Here is a 16,367-nt window from a genome sequence, read left to right as displayed (position 1 = left end):
GCTACCCACGCGGTACAGGAACATTCTAGCGGGCATGCTGGAGAAGGCCGTCTACGAGGAAGGCCATGACCTGTTCGGTGTGCTGTATGAATCCCGGTATGGACTGGCGGGTCCGGGGCCACCATCGCAAGGGGGCAACGCGTACCTGTAGCACCTCAGGCTGCGGGTGGAGTCGGCGTGCACAACCAACGGCAGAAGGCCTGCGATCCTTGTGGTGCACAATCCGTGCGGTCTCTTTACGCTGCAGCTGCTGGCGTGCAGCCCGCTGCAGTGGCGCGCGGTGCACGTGCAACGCCTCGGCACGCTCTCCACGCCGTGGGGCAACTCTATGCAGGAGATGCTCGAGAACATATTTGATTGTCTCTACTGCGTGTTCAGAGTCCTAGAGAATAAGGAGAGGTTGGTCAAGGCTGAAGGTGTTGAGTTCATGCTTATCATGCAACAATGGCCACCACCTATGCAATTTCAAGCTTCATACACGCACAACATTTGGTATCCATTTGGCTGTGGTTGGGATGCGGTGCTGCACAAGCAACCATGGCCACCACCTGTGTTTCGCGGTTTGATGTATGAGGAAGACAAAGTAAATGATTTAGATTTTGGTGATATCCATGTTTCAATGAGGGAAGGAGCACCTGATGGCAAAGTGCAGTTGGTGATACCAGGAGATGGTGTTCAAGTCTGGATTCCACCGTGGCCATCCTTCAGTGGTGTGACATTGTGTGTCAAGTGTAGTGTCTATACACCCCTGCTACTCTTTGACAATCAAGGACCGCAACAACCTGTACAAATGCAGACACTGTTGAAAATTCCTTGGCAACCACATGTTTGGAAATTCTGGCTATCATCTCACAGATCGCTTGTTGGAACCATTGGTAGTATCGACTTCAGTTTTGAGGAGAATGATGAATTAGTTGATCGAAAAGAAACTGTCGTCACCTCTCAGTTGCAGGAAGAGATGGGCAGCAAGGAACATACCACGGGTCAGTTTCAGACACTGGACAAGCCCATTGCAGATAACAGCAGTGCAGCGTCAGTAATTGATGGTGTGAATCCGTTGACGAATTATCGGCGTGCACGTGGTCTTTGTGATCGCTGCGCCGAGAAGTGGTTTCCAGGTCACAAGGGTGCAAGCGGTGTTCAGCTTCATGCAATTGAGAAAATCTGGGACATGTTAAGGGGCTGTTTGGTTCGTGGCTAAACCTGCCACACTTTGCCTAAGGTTAATCGTTCAAATTGAATAACTAACCTTAGGCAGAAAAGTTAGGCAAAGTGTGACAAGTTAGTCATCAAACCAAACAGGCCTTAAGTCTCGAAGAATGTCTGGCGTCAGTTCTTGGGGTACTTAAACAACTACTGGTGGTGTTAGCCTCTACTGCTTGGTCTAGAATGGATAAGACTTTGACTCTTCATCTTTAGGGTCGAATTCAGCAACAGGAATTGCTGGGTCTCATTGATTCAAGGTTCTTCGGTGTACACGCCATATCCTAGCAATCGAGTGGAGCAGGGACTGGTTGCAACACTACAGTCCGATGAAGATGGATGTGACCAACAAAGGGATGGTGAGTCCCTACCAGGGAGCGACAATTTGTTTGCAAGAGCTGCTATCGTCTTTTCCCACTGGTGGAGTAGTGCAGCTGCTGATGATTTCAGAGGACAACAACTCAGCCGACTGGTCAATTTGGCTCCACGAGTGCAGCAGGTGCTTGATCAGTTCAGTGAGTTGTTTACAAAAAAATGAGTGTTAGCTATTGTGCAAATGCTCTGCATAAGGACAATAAGCGACTTGGGGACAAGCCGTGCTTCAAGCGATGGGGAATGTCAGCAACAGTACAAGGAACACATTGAGAAGCTGAGGATGGTGCACAGCGTGAGGAACCAGAAGAAGCTGATGAAATAGAAAACAGGGGCACGGAGCTGCAACTCACGTAACCAGGCTCCAATGGGCCATGTAATGCGTCATGGGCCGAGTCGTGCAACTATATAGGAGCAGTACTGTAAGAGAAAAAGGTATCAAAGAAATAGACAATACCAGAAAAAAGCCTTCGTGCTCCCACCATCTTCTCCGACTTCTCTATCTCTTTCCCCTTCATCAAGTTCTCCTTCCCCGTCGCTAACAGCCCGTAAAAAATTAAAATAAAATGATCCGAGTAGAGCCAAACTGACACCAGTTGGGATAGACTTCTCGCCCAAAATCGTAGCATCGTAGCCGGCCGGTGTGACGGACACGCGTCGATCGCCACCTACAGGCCATAGGTGTGCGTGGAAAGTCGTGCCAGCAAACAAAAGGCGTGAAAAGTTGGCTCATTCACTCCCCGGCTTTTAGTAGCGGGTAGCTTCGCCCACCAGCAACCAAACAGATCAGCAAAAGAGGCCTCCTCGGCTCGGTTCCAGTTCCACCCACTCTCACAGTTCTTATCACCTACTACTCCACCTCTTCCTCCACTCTCCAGTCTCCAGGTTGTCTTCGTTGTCTGGTCTTGGGGCTCATGGAAGAGCCGAGGAGGCCTCGATTCTTCAAGGTCCTCGTTGTCGACTTCGCGCGACGAATAGTAAGTAGCCCTCCGCCCATTCCTCCTCCTCTTCCCGCCGCGCGTTCCCTCCGTATCGATGCTCGCATCCGCACTTCGCTGGCCTGCTCGGAGAGGGCTCGTGGTGCCGTCTGCCGTGTGTTTTTGGGGGGGGGGGGGGGGGGGGGGGGGGGGGGGCAGCAGGTTGACAATGCTAGGTGGCATTGTCGTGAAGCGTTCATGTTGCCATTGCCAAGACTACCAGGTGGTGCCACACTGCCACTGCATCCGTCAAATGTGTGGCAACATCTCAAATGTGAAAATGGTACCCTACGCCGGGTCCGTCAAATTTTAAGAACACCACTGCGTTTCAGTTCAGTCCCCGATGACTAATCTTTGACATCGTCACAGTTCACAAAGTCCCGTTTTCGGCCATCTACTCTAGTTGGAACTAGGTTGTCCTCCTAACCTTGTTTCTACATGCATGCAGGAGATACCTCAAGGCTTCCTCTGCCATTTTCCAGAGGGGAGAGACAGGAAGCCCGGCACCACAGCGGTGGCGTCTGCTAAAGTCGTCCTCACCAATGCCGAGGGTAGTAGTATCTGGCCGGTTGCGCTAGAGTCGACCGACGGCCGCGTGTTTCTCACCACGGGGTGGCCAAAGTTCGTGGAGGACAACCGTTTGGGGAAGGGCGAGATCCTTATCTTCAAGTACCACGGGAGAATGCGTTTCGTGGTCTCGATTTTTGGCGTGGATGCCGTCGAGAAGGCAGGTCGCTGGTCTGCAAGGAGTGGCGCCCAGGCCGCGGAGAAGGTACGCGGAAATAGTTAGATCGATTCATATAAGGTTCTTTATTTGAGTACATGATGCATCCTTCCATCTTTCAGTTTCTAGTTCACGTTGAGTAAGCTTGTTGTTAGCAATTAGCATGGTCTTAGATAAGTTAGTTCTGCATGTTTTGTAAGTCTAATTTAAATTTAGAGTCATATATACTCCACAAAAGGACACAATTCTCACTTTTCGTGATTTGAACTTTGACCAAAGTTATATAAGAAATCACTAACTTTTATAATACAAAATAACTACGACTGGATTTACTATGGAATATGTTTCTGTACTAAACATAGTTACAGCCGTAAACATCAATACCATCCACTATAAACTTGGTCAAAATTACTAGCACGAATTCCATAGCTGCATTGTTTTGTGGATGGAGGGAGTATTACACATGATGATCTTCATGAAATTGCTGTTGGCTAGAGAAGCTTATTGTTCCAAAGAATTATTTCACATAACTTTTAGACTGCTACCCTAGCTTCAGTTTTTTTTTATTATCATACCTCATGTTTGTTTTCATACAGCATAATCCAACCAGTGACAAATATCAAGAAAGTTAACGAGGAGATGAAAGTTTTGTATTTGTTCTGGCATAACTCTGTAGGCAATATAACTGAACTAGTATGGCATGTACCTGCATCTTTTATGATTCCCATCAGATAGACAAACATGCCTTATGGAAGGAAACGAATGGAGCACCTTTTTGGTTCAACAGGGAGCATTCATTTTTAAAATGTTGATAGTGCCTTGCTCTAATCTTGTCCACTTAACTGATAGTTTTGTATCCAACTCCTAGACAGGTACCATGCAACGAAACACTAAAGGGGATGAACACATTTCATCCCAGGGCACAGCTGGTTTCCTTGACTCACATGAAGTAGTTTGCTCCAAAGATTACTTGGAGACGTACTTGTCAGAGGAGACAATGGAGGATGATAAGGCTAAAGCAGTAGCGGAAGTAATGAAGACTTTGCGTGTTGACAAATTGACAGTAGACTTATTCTGTGCTATACTCTGTTTGTGTGAATGGAAAGTCGAGGCAGCTGCAGAATATTTTAATTTTTGTAGGGGCAAACCACAAATCCCGGAAAAATCTCTGAAGCAGAAATTTGTTTTTCAGTGTAAGTTTTTTTATTACTTCGTGGTCTTTCATTTTTGCATTGTAACACGGCTATCCTGTTTGTCTCCAGTTGACTTTGTAAAGGGACAACTACAACGCTTCTTCCCTGAAGATTATGATTCTGAGAAAATCAAGAAGAACAATATTGAGTCACCTAATTTGTCTGATCAACCACTACAACGTGACCTTATAGTGGCGCCGGTGAAACGAAGGCTAGTTGATGAATTTAAATCTTGTGACTTGTCTCACCGACAGAAGAGAAAAGTTAAGTTGCAGGGAAACTCACTGCAAACTCAGACACCAAGAAGATCACCACGATTGGTAAACGTGAACAATACTTGTAATAAGAACAAAAAAGTGTCGAAAGGAAGAGCCAAAGTGCTGAAAACACCACCAGATGCAACAGATCAGGTGAAGGATAGAGCACATAAATCATGTTTGCTTGATGAGAAACTAGATAATGCCTTGAAAGCTGTTCATGAAGAAGCGACAGGTGATCTTTTGGTTGCTCTTTGTTAGAACTTCCTTATAACATTTCAAACTTCAGTTATATCAACTTTTGCCTTTCCAGGTTCCTTATCTCAGGATCTCAGGAAACTGGATTCCCCACGGTGTGAGGTTGGCTTAAGTAAAGAGCATGGACATGATCAAGGAGATACTGGAAAAATGTTGGATGAAGTCAGTGATGTAGAAAACAGTAAAGAACATGTGGGAAGCGATGCTATGGGGAATTCTGAATCATATATGAGTACATACTGTGTAGAGCCATTGCCAACCAACTCTAGGTTGACAGCATATTCAAGAATAAATGAGCTATCATTTACATGGAAGCACTCACAACATGCCAGTTCCCTTGAGAAAGTTTTACTTGACATTCAAAGAGATAACTTCGTGAACACCATTGCACGCATCCAGAAAATCGTCCGGGATGATCCTTCAGATGTGCTTAGTGCAGATGTAATTGAAGCCACTGTACAGATAGAAATTCTTAAATGGGGTTTATGCCTTCAGGACAAGTGCGCCCACAAGATAGTAAATACAATGTTGGATTATGCTAAAAAGGTCAAGGGGAGACACAATTTCAATACTGAGATGAGGAAGGAAGAGTTCTCTGCAAAGCTGCAGGATCTCCTGAAGTGGCAGCTTAAAGAACTAGAATTTAAATACACTTCCTTGGAATCAGATTACAAGAAAGCAATGGCTGATGCTAGCAATTTTTTCTCGACATTTGAAGAGCACAGGAAAAAGTTGCATGCCATTAAGGACGGTATCAAGGACCTGCAGCAGGCCTGTATGACTAAGGACGATGAAATGCAAAAATTGGCACTTCAAGTCGCTGAGCATGCGACCGCATATCAGAAGTCTATAATGGAAAAGGTTAGGGTCAAGATGGCTCTGAAGAGCCATGAGCAGACTCTTGGTTACATAAAAGAGCAGCTAGCCTCTGCGGAATCTGGATCAATTGATGTAGGGGCATTGGTTAAGATAGAGATGGATAATATGAGTAGGGAGATTGAACTCTCCAAGCAAAATCTTCTAAATATCAACTTCAAGAAAGAGTAAAGAAGGTGTAAGTGTTTGCTTGAAAACCAGATTAGGAATGCTGCTTATGTGCTATAATAACCTAGCTATCATATCAATTACTGCGGGAGTTTGATTAGATATAGGGGGTGTTTGAATGCACTAGAATTAATAGTTAGCCGCTAAAATTAGTTGAGACATCCAAACACCCTAGCTAATAGTTCAACTATTAGCTATTTTTAGTAAATTAGTTAATAGTTACATAATTATTTGTTAGCTAGCTAATCCCACTAATAATTTTTAGCCAGCTAACTATTAGTTTTAGTGGATTCAAACACCCCATAATAGTTTACATGACATACAAAGGTTATAGAATGCCCCTTGTTGTTCATGAGCTGCGGGTAAGAGCCACGGCCCATGGGTAAAAGCCACTCCCAGGAACGCAATTGACTCTACATTCTTGATTGTGTTTAGTCGATGTGCCACCACAATTGTGGTCCTCCCTGACATTATTCGATCAAGAGCCTAGCAATTGCTCTGACTGTGCATCAAGCACACTTGTTGCTTCATCAAGTAGTAGTATTGAGGGATTCCGGATTATTGCCCTTGCAATTGCGATTCTTTGCTTCTGCCCCCTGAGAGCTGTATACCGTGCTCTCCACAATCAGTATTTTTTATGGAGTCATTACTGTAGGTGAACTATGTACATGTTACATGTACATACGGTATATGTTTACAGTTGTTGCAGCCAGTTCTGCACCTGTTCAGCTAGCAATGGCTTCAATCTATGGCAGATTAGTATCATTTCTCTCCTAAACATGTCTTTGCACGCGGCTATTGTTGGCGGGATATTTTCAAATATCTAGCTGTTCCGGTATTTTCATATGCACCAAGTCATGGTTATGATGACCTCTATTTTCCAAGGATTTGCCAATTGAAGCCTCATTCATCGCATCGCAAGGAGTCGATCAGAGGTGCGGGGTGGCGTGACTCCAATTATCTGCCAACATCTTCGTACGAAGCTGCACCGCAAGAACAAGTGGACAGTTTTCTCCTCCCTTTGTCGGATGCAATTTTCACATGTGAACAATTCAAGATCCATGTTCTTTCTCCTTAGCAGTGACCTAGTATTCAGTCCAGCTTCCAATAGAAGCCAGAAGAACACTTTTTGTTTTGGTTGACATTTCGATGCCCACAACCACATGTATGCGGGGTGTGCTAGCTCTTCTGCAATCATGTGTTTATATGTTTTTGTGACGAAAATTTCAGATTTCCCTAGATATATGACCATGTGTTAGTTTGACCAATGGTTGGTTGTCCTTGCAAATGGGTAATGAGGAGTTGGTATTGTGGGAAAGCTGTCACGGACATGGGTGTGTAGAACATTTGTTGAGGGTGTTCAATAGCCTTTGCTTGTAATATTGTTATTTCCTTATGAATGGCATACGACAACAGTTCTGAATACATTTCTGCATGCATTTTGTTGTCCCATCGGTCAAACCATAGTTGTGTAGTTCTTCCATTCTCAACTGTCACTACTGACAACTTCTTAAATGTGTTTATCTCTACTACTCCTTATGTCTTTAGTGTAGGCGTGCACACTCTTGGTTCTGCCATCGCGCGATTCCCCGCTCCCGCAGTCCCCGCCGCCGCTCCCTACGCCCGCCCGCGAACGCCGCAATCCCCGCGCGCCCTCCGCAATCCGTGCGCCCTCCGCAATCCCCGCCCGCCCGCCATGTTCAAAGGGCCCCAACGCCGACCTCTCGCGAACCCTAACAGATTGCACCCGTCGCGATGGCCGCCGTCGATGCTGACGTCGACGTCGTTCCCTGCCTCTTCGCTCACCAGTACAACCAACTCATCCACCTCCTCGCCGCCGTCGACCGCTTCTCCTTCCACAGCCCCCCGCTCCCCCACCCCGCCGTCGCCGCGCGCCGTGTCTTCGCCCACATGCTCCAGGCCGCGGATGAGGCGTTCGAGCTCGTGGCCACCATGAAGGACAAGTACGGCCTCTCCCCGCGCCTCCGCTCCTACGGCCCGTCCTCGCGGCGTTCCGGCGTGCCGGGGAGTGAGCACAGGCGCGTCAACCCGGGTGGCTTCACGCTTGACAGGCACCCATCCCACGCCACGGGCTCCTCCTCCCCTCCGCTTCGCCTCTAGGTCCCTCTCCTACAGAACCCTCCCAATCCAAAGCGATTCCTCCGGGCCGCCGCGGCGGCGTCTCTCCGGGCGCCCCTAGCACAGCTCGCGTTCCGGTGGAACAGAGAAGAGGTAAACTTTCTATTCTTTTCTCTGCTACCCGCATGCGCCTTACAGCCCCCGGCGTGGTTCGAATTGATTTCTGCTGATTCCAGAGGCGAGAGGATGGAGATCCAGTCGTCAGGCCGCTCCATCGAGGGGCTGATGGATAAGGTGCTGTCCGTGAACATCCTCTCCTCGGACTACTTCAAGGAGCTCTTCAAGTACAAGACCTACCACGAGGTCATCGATGAGATCTACAACCAGGTGGACCACGTCGAGCCCTGGATGACCGGCAACTGCCGCGGGCCCTCCTCCGCCTTCTGCCTCCTCTACAAGTTATTATTCACCATGAAGCTCACCGTCAAACAGATGCACGGCCTGCTCAAGCACCAGGACTCCCCCTACATCAGAGCTGTAAGTGAACCTCTGCCCTCTTGATTTTCTATTCAATGATTTATTTGCTGATTCTGCATGTACCGTTGTAGGAACAGATTTATTTGTTGATTCTGCATGCACGGCGATGAGTGTAATTTCATCAAGAAATCTGAGATTTAAATGGGACTTTCCTCAAGAAAAAGATGTCGGTTATTGGTATGCAGATTGCCATGATGATTATGGAGATACTCAATTGCAATCTAGGGAGAGAATTAGAAATAACACTAGAAGTTACAACACTGTATTTTAAAGTTATATCCCTTAACTTGTATGAATATTAATATATTAGTCGTATGTTCATGTGCCTGATTGGAGACTAACTCTAACACGTTTTTTCGTTTTTTGTCCCTTTGTGCAGGATGCCAAGTGGTAGGGCTATTTCAGCATGTAAGTTTTTTTTCAAAAGGTGATGGCACTGAAGGCAACCAGCTTAAGCCTATGATTGATGTGGAAATGATTAATGTGACTGCAACTTAAGCCTAATAATACTCCAGCTTCAGAAATATTGTAAGAAGTCAAGCTGTCTCAAGAAATATTGTGAACGCTATCAGGTACTTCATTGAAGTTGAGATGATCTCATCTGAAATTGTACATATTGGATTTTACTTATGTTTTAAATGTTTGGTTGAATAAAGGGAGGTGTTGGATGCTCCAGCAACTGCAGATGCGAGAGTAGCAAAAATGCTTTTGGCAGAAGAGATGGTGAGCATTTAGCGTTTCAAAAATGTCTGATTATTATTGTTTCGTTCGCATTTTCTGCATCATCTGAGACTGAACTCCCTGAAGAGATGAAACAAGATAGTGAACAAACAGGGCACCCAAGTAATACTAATTTTCTCTTATAAGATACATACTGATGCAAGTCAGTAAGTCACAAGTAATCACATGGGATTTTTTATTGTCTTTTTTTATAGAACTTGCATGAAAGCTATTAATATGCTTATCCTATATTTTTAACAGAAAAATGAAGTCAGCAAGGAATACTTCTTAAAAACTGTAAGGAATATTGTTGGTGATAAATTGCTTAAGCAAGCTGCTTCACAATATCAAATGCAGGTAAATAATAATTCCACTTCATTGTGTTATATGTAAACATAACCTGTCTTGCCACCATAGCTTTGTATTTTTGGTGTGATGCAATCTTATTAGTCATTCTTACCAGCACTTTTTGTTTTGTTTTGTGGGTTATTTACTCATGTTTGCTCAGGCACAACGAAGCCCTCAGATAAACCCAAGCAACTATTCTTTATCTGGTCAAGTTTCTGGTCAGCAGACTGCTCCCAATGGTTCTGTGACAGGAGATGAACAGAAGGGATATCCAGGGGCGCACACCATCCCTATGAGACAAGCTATTGCCAGCACTCGACCACCTCAATTTCGGCCTTCCTCGTCTGGCCAAATGGGGAGTAATACGGGTTATCCACCTTTACAAACCAATTTGCATAAGGCTAATGAAATGGGAAACATGTCAGATGGGAAAGGGGTCCATATGTTACAAACTCGTCCACCCAATAACTCCATACCAGTACAAACAATGCAGCATCACGTGCAGCGACCACAAACATCTTCACCAGTGTTTGGGGCAAATAGTATTCATGCACGTCCATTTCCGCGACCAGTTGGAGGTCCAGCTGCACCATTTAGACCACAAATGGCAGATTCCAATCCAAGAGCACACTTGATTTAGGGAGCTGTGACCACAGTATCTGGGAGTGTGCCAACACGATCCATAGTGTCTGGAAATGCGCAAGGTAATCAATCTACAAGGCAACAATCAGCAAACAAGGAGCAAAAAACTATTTCTTTTGCTCCAACAGCACATATGAATAATGAAACTGTTAGCCAAAACTCTGAATTCTCATAGAATTCTTTTGCTGTGATGCATGCAAAACAAGTCAATCAAGCCTTGGGATCTTCAAAAGTCAGTGTAGGCATGGAAAGCCAGTCACAACAATTGAGTGTGCCTAAGCCTTCATCTGCAACAAGCTTAAGTCAGACTCAATCTCATGGCATTCAAGAAGAGCCTAAAATTCAGGTATGTATTAATTTGCTATTGTGTTGCTATGTTTTCTTGTACTTTTAGTTGCACATAAAAATCATTTCGGACACTAGAGTGTTACATGGTGAAGCTACTAACCTGTACCTCGTGGGACTCCTTAATTCTTTAAGGTAGGCGTCCACAATACTACGTTCTGCCTCGGTTCGATGCCGACGCTCTCCATCGCTGCCACAATCAATGCCCACGCGGATCCCCACGATCCTCCCCACCGCCGCCGCAATCAATGCCCACACAGATCCCCCATCCTCCCCACCACCGCCGCAATCAGCGGCATGGAAGGTCCACCATTACCGTGGCATGCGTCACTTGGTACTTCGGGCAGGCGTCACGGCGTCCTTGGAAGGTATGCCACCTCCTCCTCGATATTCTGGAATTAACAATTGGACATCTCAATATCCTAATGCTTAATGAATTACCCTTTCTTTCTTTTTGTGCAGGCTCACTTCATAAAAGATAGACGGTGTAATACTGCATGGGCTGTTTTTGCATTGGAGTCAGAATGCAAGTGGGCTCTGAGTGGAACACCTTTGCAGAACCGTGTTGGAGAACTTTACTCTCTTGTCTGTAACTGATACCTAAATGAACAAATATAATTCCTTCTAGATTATGGATTCTTACTTACATGTTGTTTTTTTCAGATTCGGTTTTTGCAAATCTTCCCCTACTCATACTATTTCTACAAGGACTGTAGCTGTGAGATACTAGATACCAGGTAAGATGTGCAATGCCTTACTGAAGCTCTTTCTGGTGAAGATAACACCTATTAAGTTATTTACCATTGAAAAAGACAAAGTATAGTTTTCAGCTTAAGTAAATATGATTTGGCAGTAATATACAAGTTACAATAACCAAATAGTTTAGGAAGAAAGCACAAAACAAATGTTATGCTCTTAATGTTATATCAAATAGGCTATGAGCTGGCACTCTTCCATCATATCTTTATTTGTTCCTTTAAATTGAGGACCTGACCAGTGTACCTCCATTCTCCTGTAGTATGAAGAAACAATGCGACTGTGGTCACTCATCTGTTAGGCACTTTTGCTGGTGGAATAAGGTGGGGTGCAGGATCTGGTTATGTAACTACAGTTTTGCACATTTTTTATTTGTCTCAAAAGTCTGCTGACAGAGCCATTATTTTATAGTACATATCAACACCAATACAGTATGGGTCAACAAGTTTCAAAGGAAAAAGAGCCATGACTCTTCTGAAGGAAAAAGTTCTGAAAGGCATAGTGTTAAGGCGCACAAAGAAAGGTCGAGCGGCAGATCTTGCTCTTCCACCAAAGATTGTGAGTTTGCAATTACTCACGTCTTCATGTGTGTAACGTGAAGGGTGCAAACACAATGTTGCAATACCCTTTCTTTCCTCATCTGCAAACATTTTGAGGCAGTTAGTTTTTACATGATAGGTGGCATTGAGGCGGGACTCTTTTGATAAAAACGAAATGGAATTCTATGAAGCTTTGTACACTCAGAGTGTCACACAATTTGATGCGTAAGTGCTCTGTTCGGCTGTTCCTACTTTCGCATATGGAGTTATAGACTAATCAACAGATTTCTGTGGTTGTAGTGACGACACTCCTCCAAAATTAGATATTCAATTTGATCTGAGCAATGAACCCACTTTTCTAGCTACTATGTTCTGGCAGTTGCTATCAATGTTCCATGTTGCAAACAACTAATGTCCCAGTGATCTCTTCCCACTTTTTCATAATCCTTGGCAACATCACCATTCACCAGGATTATGTTTATAGGAAATTCTTGTTAATTAATGGTTTATAGGAAATTCTTGTTAATTATAGCAGAAGCATATATTATAGGAAATTCTTGTTAATTAATGTTTTTATTCCATTTGAAGTAGAGTATGATATTTTGTCCTCAGCGGATGGCTTTTGTTAAGCTGTCCTTTTCCTTCACTTGGGTTTCCATGTAGTACTCAGATTTTTACCGTTGTGCCTTTTATCTTCAGATATGTAGATGCTGGAACACTGATGAATAACTACGCTCATATCTTCGATCTTCTCACAAGGTTGAGGCAGGTGAGCTATATAACATCTTTCTATGGATGCACATATATCCTTATGCTTAGACTTCCCTATGTCCGCCCACCACATTAGTGTGTGTGTGTGGGGGGGGGCAGGGGCATCCATTTGTTTATATCCATATAGAATGCACCTGCAAGTAGTTTTCTTTGGGAATGTAACAGCTTGCTTTTCCTGACAAAACTGTAGGCTGTTGATCATCCCTATCTTGTAGCATATTCTAAAACAGCAGGACATCCTGAAGGAATGAAGAATGAAGGAAACGAGTCCATGGAGAGCCAATGTGGTATATGTCATAATTTGGCTGAAGATGTTGTTTGCAAAACTGTAGTGATTTTGATCATCCCTATCTTGTAGTTTACTATATGTCAAAACTGTAGGCTGTTGATCATCCCTATCTTGTAGTTTGCAAATGTTTTAGGAACATGTTTTTACAATAAAGATATACTTATAGTTTCACCAATGGATGGCCAAAAAATACAACCTTTTACATTTGTCAACCTTTTAGTTAAGGAAATATAGAACAACATCAAGTAGATTTTGATAAACCCATTAGAATCTCAATATAAATATAGAATATCGACCTCTATTCTTTTAATGTTTAATCCTCTATTCGCAATAGTTAAAAAAAAACTATTGCTATGATTGTAACAAATTTATTAACGTAGGAATTCAATATTACAATGGTGCCAAAATGGATTGTTCGAAGGAAAAAAATGAAGTACAAATTGACAACCAATTGGACAAGCATGCAGTGGTTGATAATGAATCAGCTCTTGATGCAAACATCCTTAACATGCTAATAGACTATAGAATAACAATTAGTGCTTTTGCATATCAGTGTATTCTATCAATGTCGATTCCGTAGCAACACACGGGCATATACCTATAAAGGATGATGCTCCTTCAATGGGAATCTCTTCTCTAAACAATTAATAGGAATATAATCTTCTTTATTTCGATCTTGTATTATCTAACTTAGGATTTGCTTATTTCGATTAATAGTAACATTGAGCTAAATTTTGATTGTTCGAAATGGCAGACTTCGACATTTGTAATGATTGTTAAGTTGATTCTTAGTAGCAAGACTAAATAATGACCTATGCGTGCACAAGTTTCATCCGTTGCAACGCACGGGTATATACCTAGTAAGGTCTTAAGAACACCTTTCCACCAAAAGGACCCCACACTCTTCACAGACGACATCAATCCATCTCTGTAGTGATTATCCCAAACGATTTCCATTTCCCTTTTTGTTTGTTTGCATAGGATGAGATACTCAAATGTCCAAGCTAAGTAGTCTTGTATTGATCTTTTCTTTATAAAACCATATTTATTTTATGGATGAGCCGAGTTATTTCTTTTTGCAATCGGCTATATGAAGCTTGGTCAATAATTTGAGACTAGAATTTAACAATGATATGGGTCTATAGTCACTCACTTTCATTGAGGTCTCCTTAATTTTGGGGGATCAGGGTTATAAAAGACCCATTTATGCTTTGCATGCACACTACTTCATCATGGAAACTTTTACAGAGATCGAAAAAATTCGAAGCAATCGCTGGCCAACACTGTTTCATAAAATATATGTTGAACCCGTCTAGTCCCGAGGATTTGTTTGATGGGAGGCCTTTAACAATCGATGTTGATTTCTTACATCGAGAAAAGTTCCTCTAGAATGGACAAATCTTCATGTGGTTGAAGCAGCGTGGATAGATCAAATACCATTGATGTGTGTATGGTGGATCCTAGCCATTCTTTATATGTTTCGAATAATACCGAGGATGTATCTTCATGGCTAAAAACTTCTCTCCTTGTATTGTCTACAGTTGAGTCGATTAGATTGTGTCAATATTTGGATGTGGCATTGGCATTGAAAAAATCTAGTCCCAGCATCACCATAAGTAGTCCATTTAATCTATCCTCTTTGTTTTCATTGCGCCTTTTGTTGTAGCAAAAGTGATAGTCGCCTAGAGGGGGGGTGAATAGGGCGAAACTGAAATTTACAAATATAAACACAACTACAAGCCGGGTAGCGTTAGAAATATAAACGAGTCCGCGAGAGAGGGTGCAAAACAAATCGCAAGCAAATAAAGAGTGTGACACGCGGATTTGTTTTACCGAGGTTCGGTTCTTGCAAACCTACTCCCCGTTGAGGAGGCCACAAAGGCCGGGTCTCTTTCAACCCTTCCCTCTCCCAAACGGTCCCTCGGACCGAGTGAGTTTCTCTTCTCAAATCAAAGCCGGGAACAAAACTTCCCCGCAAGGGCCACCACACAATTGGTGCCTCTTGCCTTGATTACAATGGAGTTTTGATCACAAGAATAAGTGAGAAAGAAAAGAAGCAATCCAAGCGCAAGAGCTCAAAAGAATACGACAAATCTCTCTCGCTAATCACTAAAGACTTGTGTGGAATTGGAGAGGATTTGATCTCTTTGGTGTGTCTAGAATTGAATGCCTAGCTCTTGTAAGTGGTTGAGAAGTGGAAAACTTGGATGCCATGAATGTGGGGGTGGTTGGGGTATTTATAGCCCCAACCACCAAACTTGACCGTTGGTGGAGGCTGTCTGTTCGATGGCGCACCGGACATGTCCGGTGCCCCAGCCACGTCACCAATGCCGTTGGATTCCGACCGTTGGAGTTCTGACTTCTGGGCCCGCCTTGATGTCCGGTGGCGCACCGGACATGCACTGTTGAGTGTCCGGTGTGCCAGTATGGGCACGCCTGACTTCTGCGCGCGCAGCGCGCGCATTAAATGCTCTGCAGGTAGCCGTTGGCGCGAAGTAGCCGTTGCTCCGGAGTTGCACCGGACAGTCCGGTGCACACCGGACATGTGCGGTGAACTATAGTGGACTATCCGTTGGAGATTCCCGAAGCTGGCGAGTTCCTGAGGCTGCTCGCCTTTGGAGCACTGGACACTGTCCGGTGTACACCGGACAGTCCGGTGAATTATAGCGCGAGTGCCTCTGAAAATTCCCGAAGGTGGCGAGTTCGAGTTGGAGTCCTCTGGTGCACCGGACACTGTCCGGTGTACACCGGACAGTCCGGTGCCCCATACCAGAGGTGCCCTCGGTTGGCCCTTTGTTCCTTTGTTGAATCCAAAACTTGATCTTTTTATTGGCTGAGTGTGAACCTTTTACACCTGTATAATCTATACACTTGGGCAAACTAGTTAGTCCAAATATTTGTGTTGGGCAATTCAACCACCAAAATTAATTAGGGACTAGGTGTAAGCCTAATTCCCTTTCAATCTCCCCCTTTTTGGTGATTGATGCCAACACAAACCAAAGCAAATATAGAAGTGCATAATTGAACTAGTTTGCATAATGTAAGTGCAAAGGTTGCTTGGAATTGAGCCAATATAAATACTTACAAGATATGCATGGATTGTTTCTTTCTTATTTAACATTTTGGACCACGCTTGCACCACATGTTTTGTTTTTGCAAATTCTTTTGTAAATCCTTTTCAAAGTTCTTTTTGCAAATAGTCAAAGGTAAATGAATAGGATTTTGCAAGGCATTTTTAAGATTTGAAATTTTCTCCCCCTGTTTCAAATGCTTTTCCTTTGACTAAACAAAACTCACCTTAAATGAGATCCTC

General features: G+C 43.9%; 3 protein-coding genes, 1 long non-coding RNA gene and 1 pseudogene across 10 annotated transcripts; all 5 read left to right on the top strand.

Annotated features, from left to right (window-relative positions):
- The first annotated feature begins 2,317 nt into the window (after positions 1–2,317).
- LOC103636243 (B3 domain-containing protein Os03g0120900) lies at positions 2,318–7,453 on the top strand. 6 transcript variants are annotated; one of them, XM_008658603.3, is made up of 6 exons: positions 2,318–2,552; positions 3,001–3,324; positions 4,145–4,469; positions 4,539–4,961; positions 5,040–6,038; positions 6,914–7,408. In XM_008658603.3, exons 1-5 carry the CDS (start codon positions 2,490–2,492, stop codon positions 6,029–6,031), a joined length of 2,127 nt encoding a protein of 708 aa, XP_008656825.1. In that variant the 5' UTR covers positions 2,318–2,489; the 3' UTR covers positions 6,032–6,038; positions 6,914–7,408. The 6 variants fall into 6 exon arrangements, with proteins under 6 accessions (XP_008656825.1, XP_035817770.1, XP_020398094.1 ...); XM_035961877.1 differs by having other exon boundaries at positions 5,040–7,453; XM_020542505.2 differs by having other exon boundaries at positions 2,326–2,552; positions 4,145–4,961; positions 6,914–7,271.
- A 621-nt stretch (positions 7,454–8,074) lies between these two features.
- LOC103637434 (pre-mRNA splicing factor SR-like 1) lies at positions 8,075–9,038 on the top strand. Its single transcript, XM_020543198.1, has 3 exons — positions 8,075–8,260; positions 8,344–8,644; positions 9,024–9,038. The coding sequence occupies exons 2-3, from the start codon at positions 8,354–8,356 to the stop codon at positions 9,036–9,038; spliced, it is 306 nt and encodes a 101-aa protein (XP_020398787.1). The 5' UTR covers positions 8,075–8,260; positions 8,344–8,353.
- A 538-nt stretch (positions 9,039–9,576) lies between these two features.
- Positions 9,577–10,281, top strand: LOC103636242 (uncharacterized). The gene is made up of 3 exons (XR_002264218.2): positions 9,577–9,721; positions 9,873–10,080; positions 10,206–10,281. It is a non-coding gene; the product is annotated as an uncharacterized lncRNA (long non-coding RNA).
- An 898-nt stretch (positions 10,282–11,179) lies between these two features.
- Positions 11,180–11,996, top strand: LOC103636241 (uncharacterized; annotated as a pseudogene). Its single transcript, XR_557888.3, has 4 exons — positions 11,180–11,284; positions 11,363–11,436; positions 11,718–11,778; positions 11,867–11,996. The product of XR_557888.3 is annotated as an uncharacterized protein (transcript).
- Positions 11,997–12,143: 147 nt separating this feature from the next.
- Positions 12,144–13,123, top strand: LOC103637433 (ATP-dependent helicase rhp16). The gene is made up of 3 exons (XM_008659630.2): positions 12,144–12,219; positions 12,694–12,763; positions 12,956–13,123. Exons 1-3 carry the CDS (start codon positions 12,170–12,172, stop codon positions 13,121–13,123), a joined length of 288 nt encoding a protein of 95 aa, XP_008657852.1. The 5' UTR covers positions 12,144–12,169.
- The last annotated feature ends 3,244 nt before the right edge of the window (positions 13,124–16,367 follow it).

Source organism: Zea mays, chromosome 8 (assembly GCF_902167145.1).
Source record: "Zea mays cultivar B73 chromosome 8, Zm-B73-REFERENCE-NAM-5.0, whole genome shotgun sequence".
Classification (NCBI taxonomy): Eukaryota; Viridiplantae; Streptophyta; class Magnoliopsida; order Poales; family Poaceae; genus Zea; species Zea mays.
The sequence above is the reverse complement of the archived record's forward strand: the minus strand, read 5'-3'. Positions and strand labels throughout refer to the sequence as shown.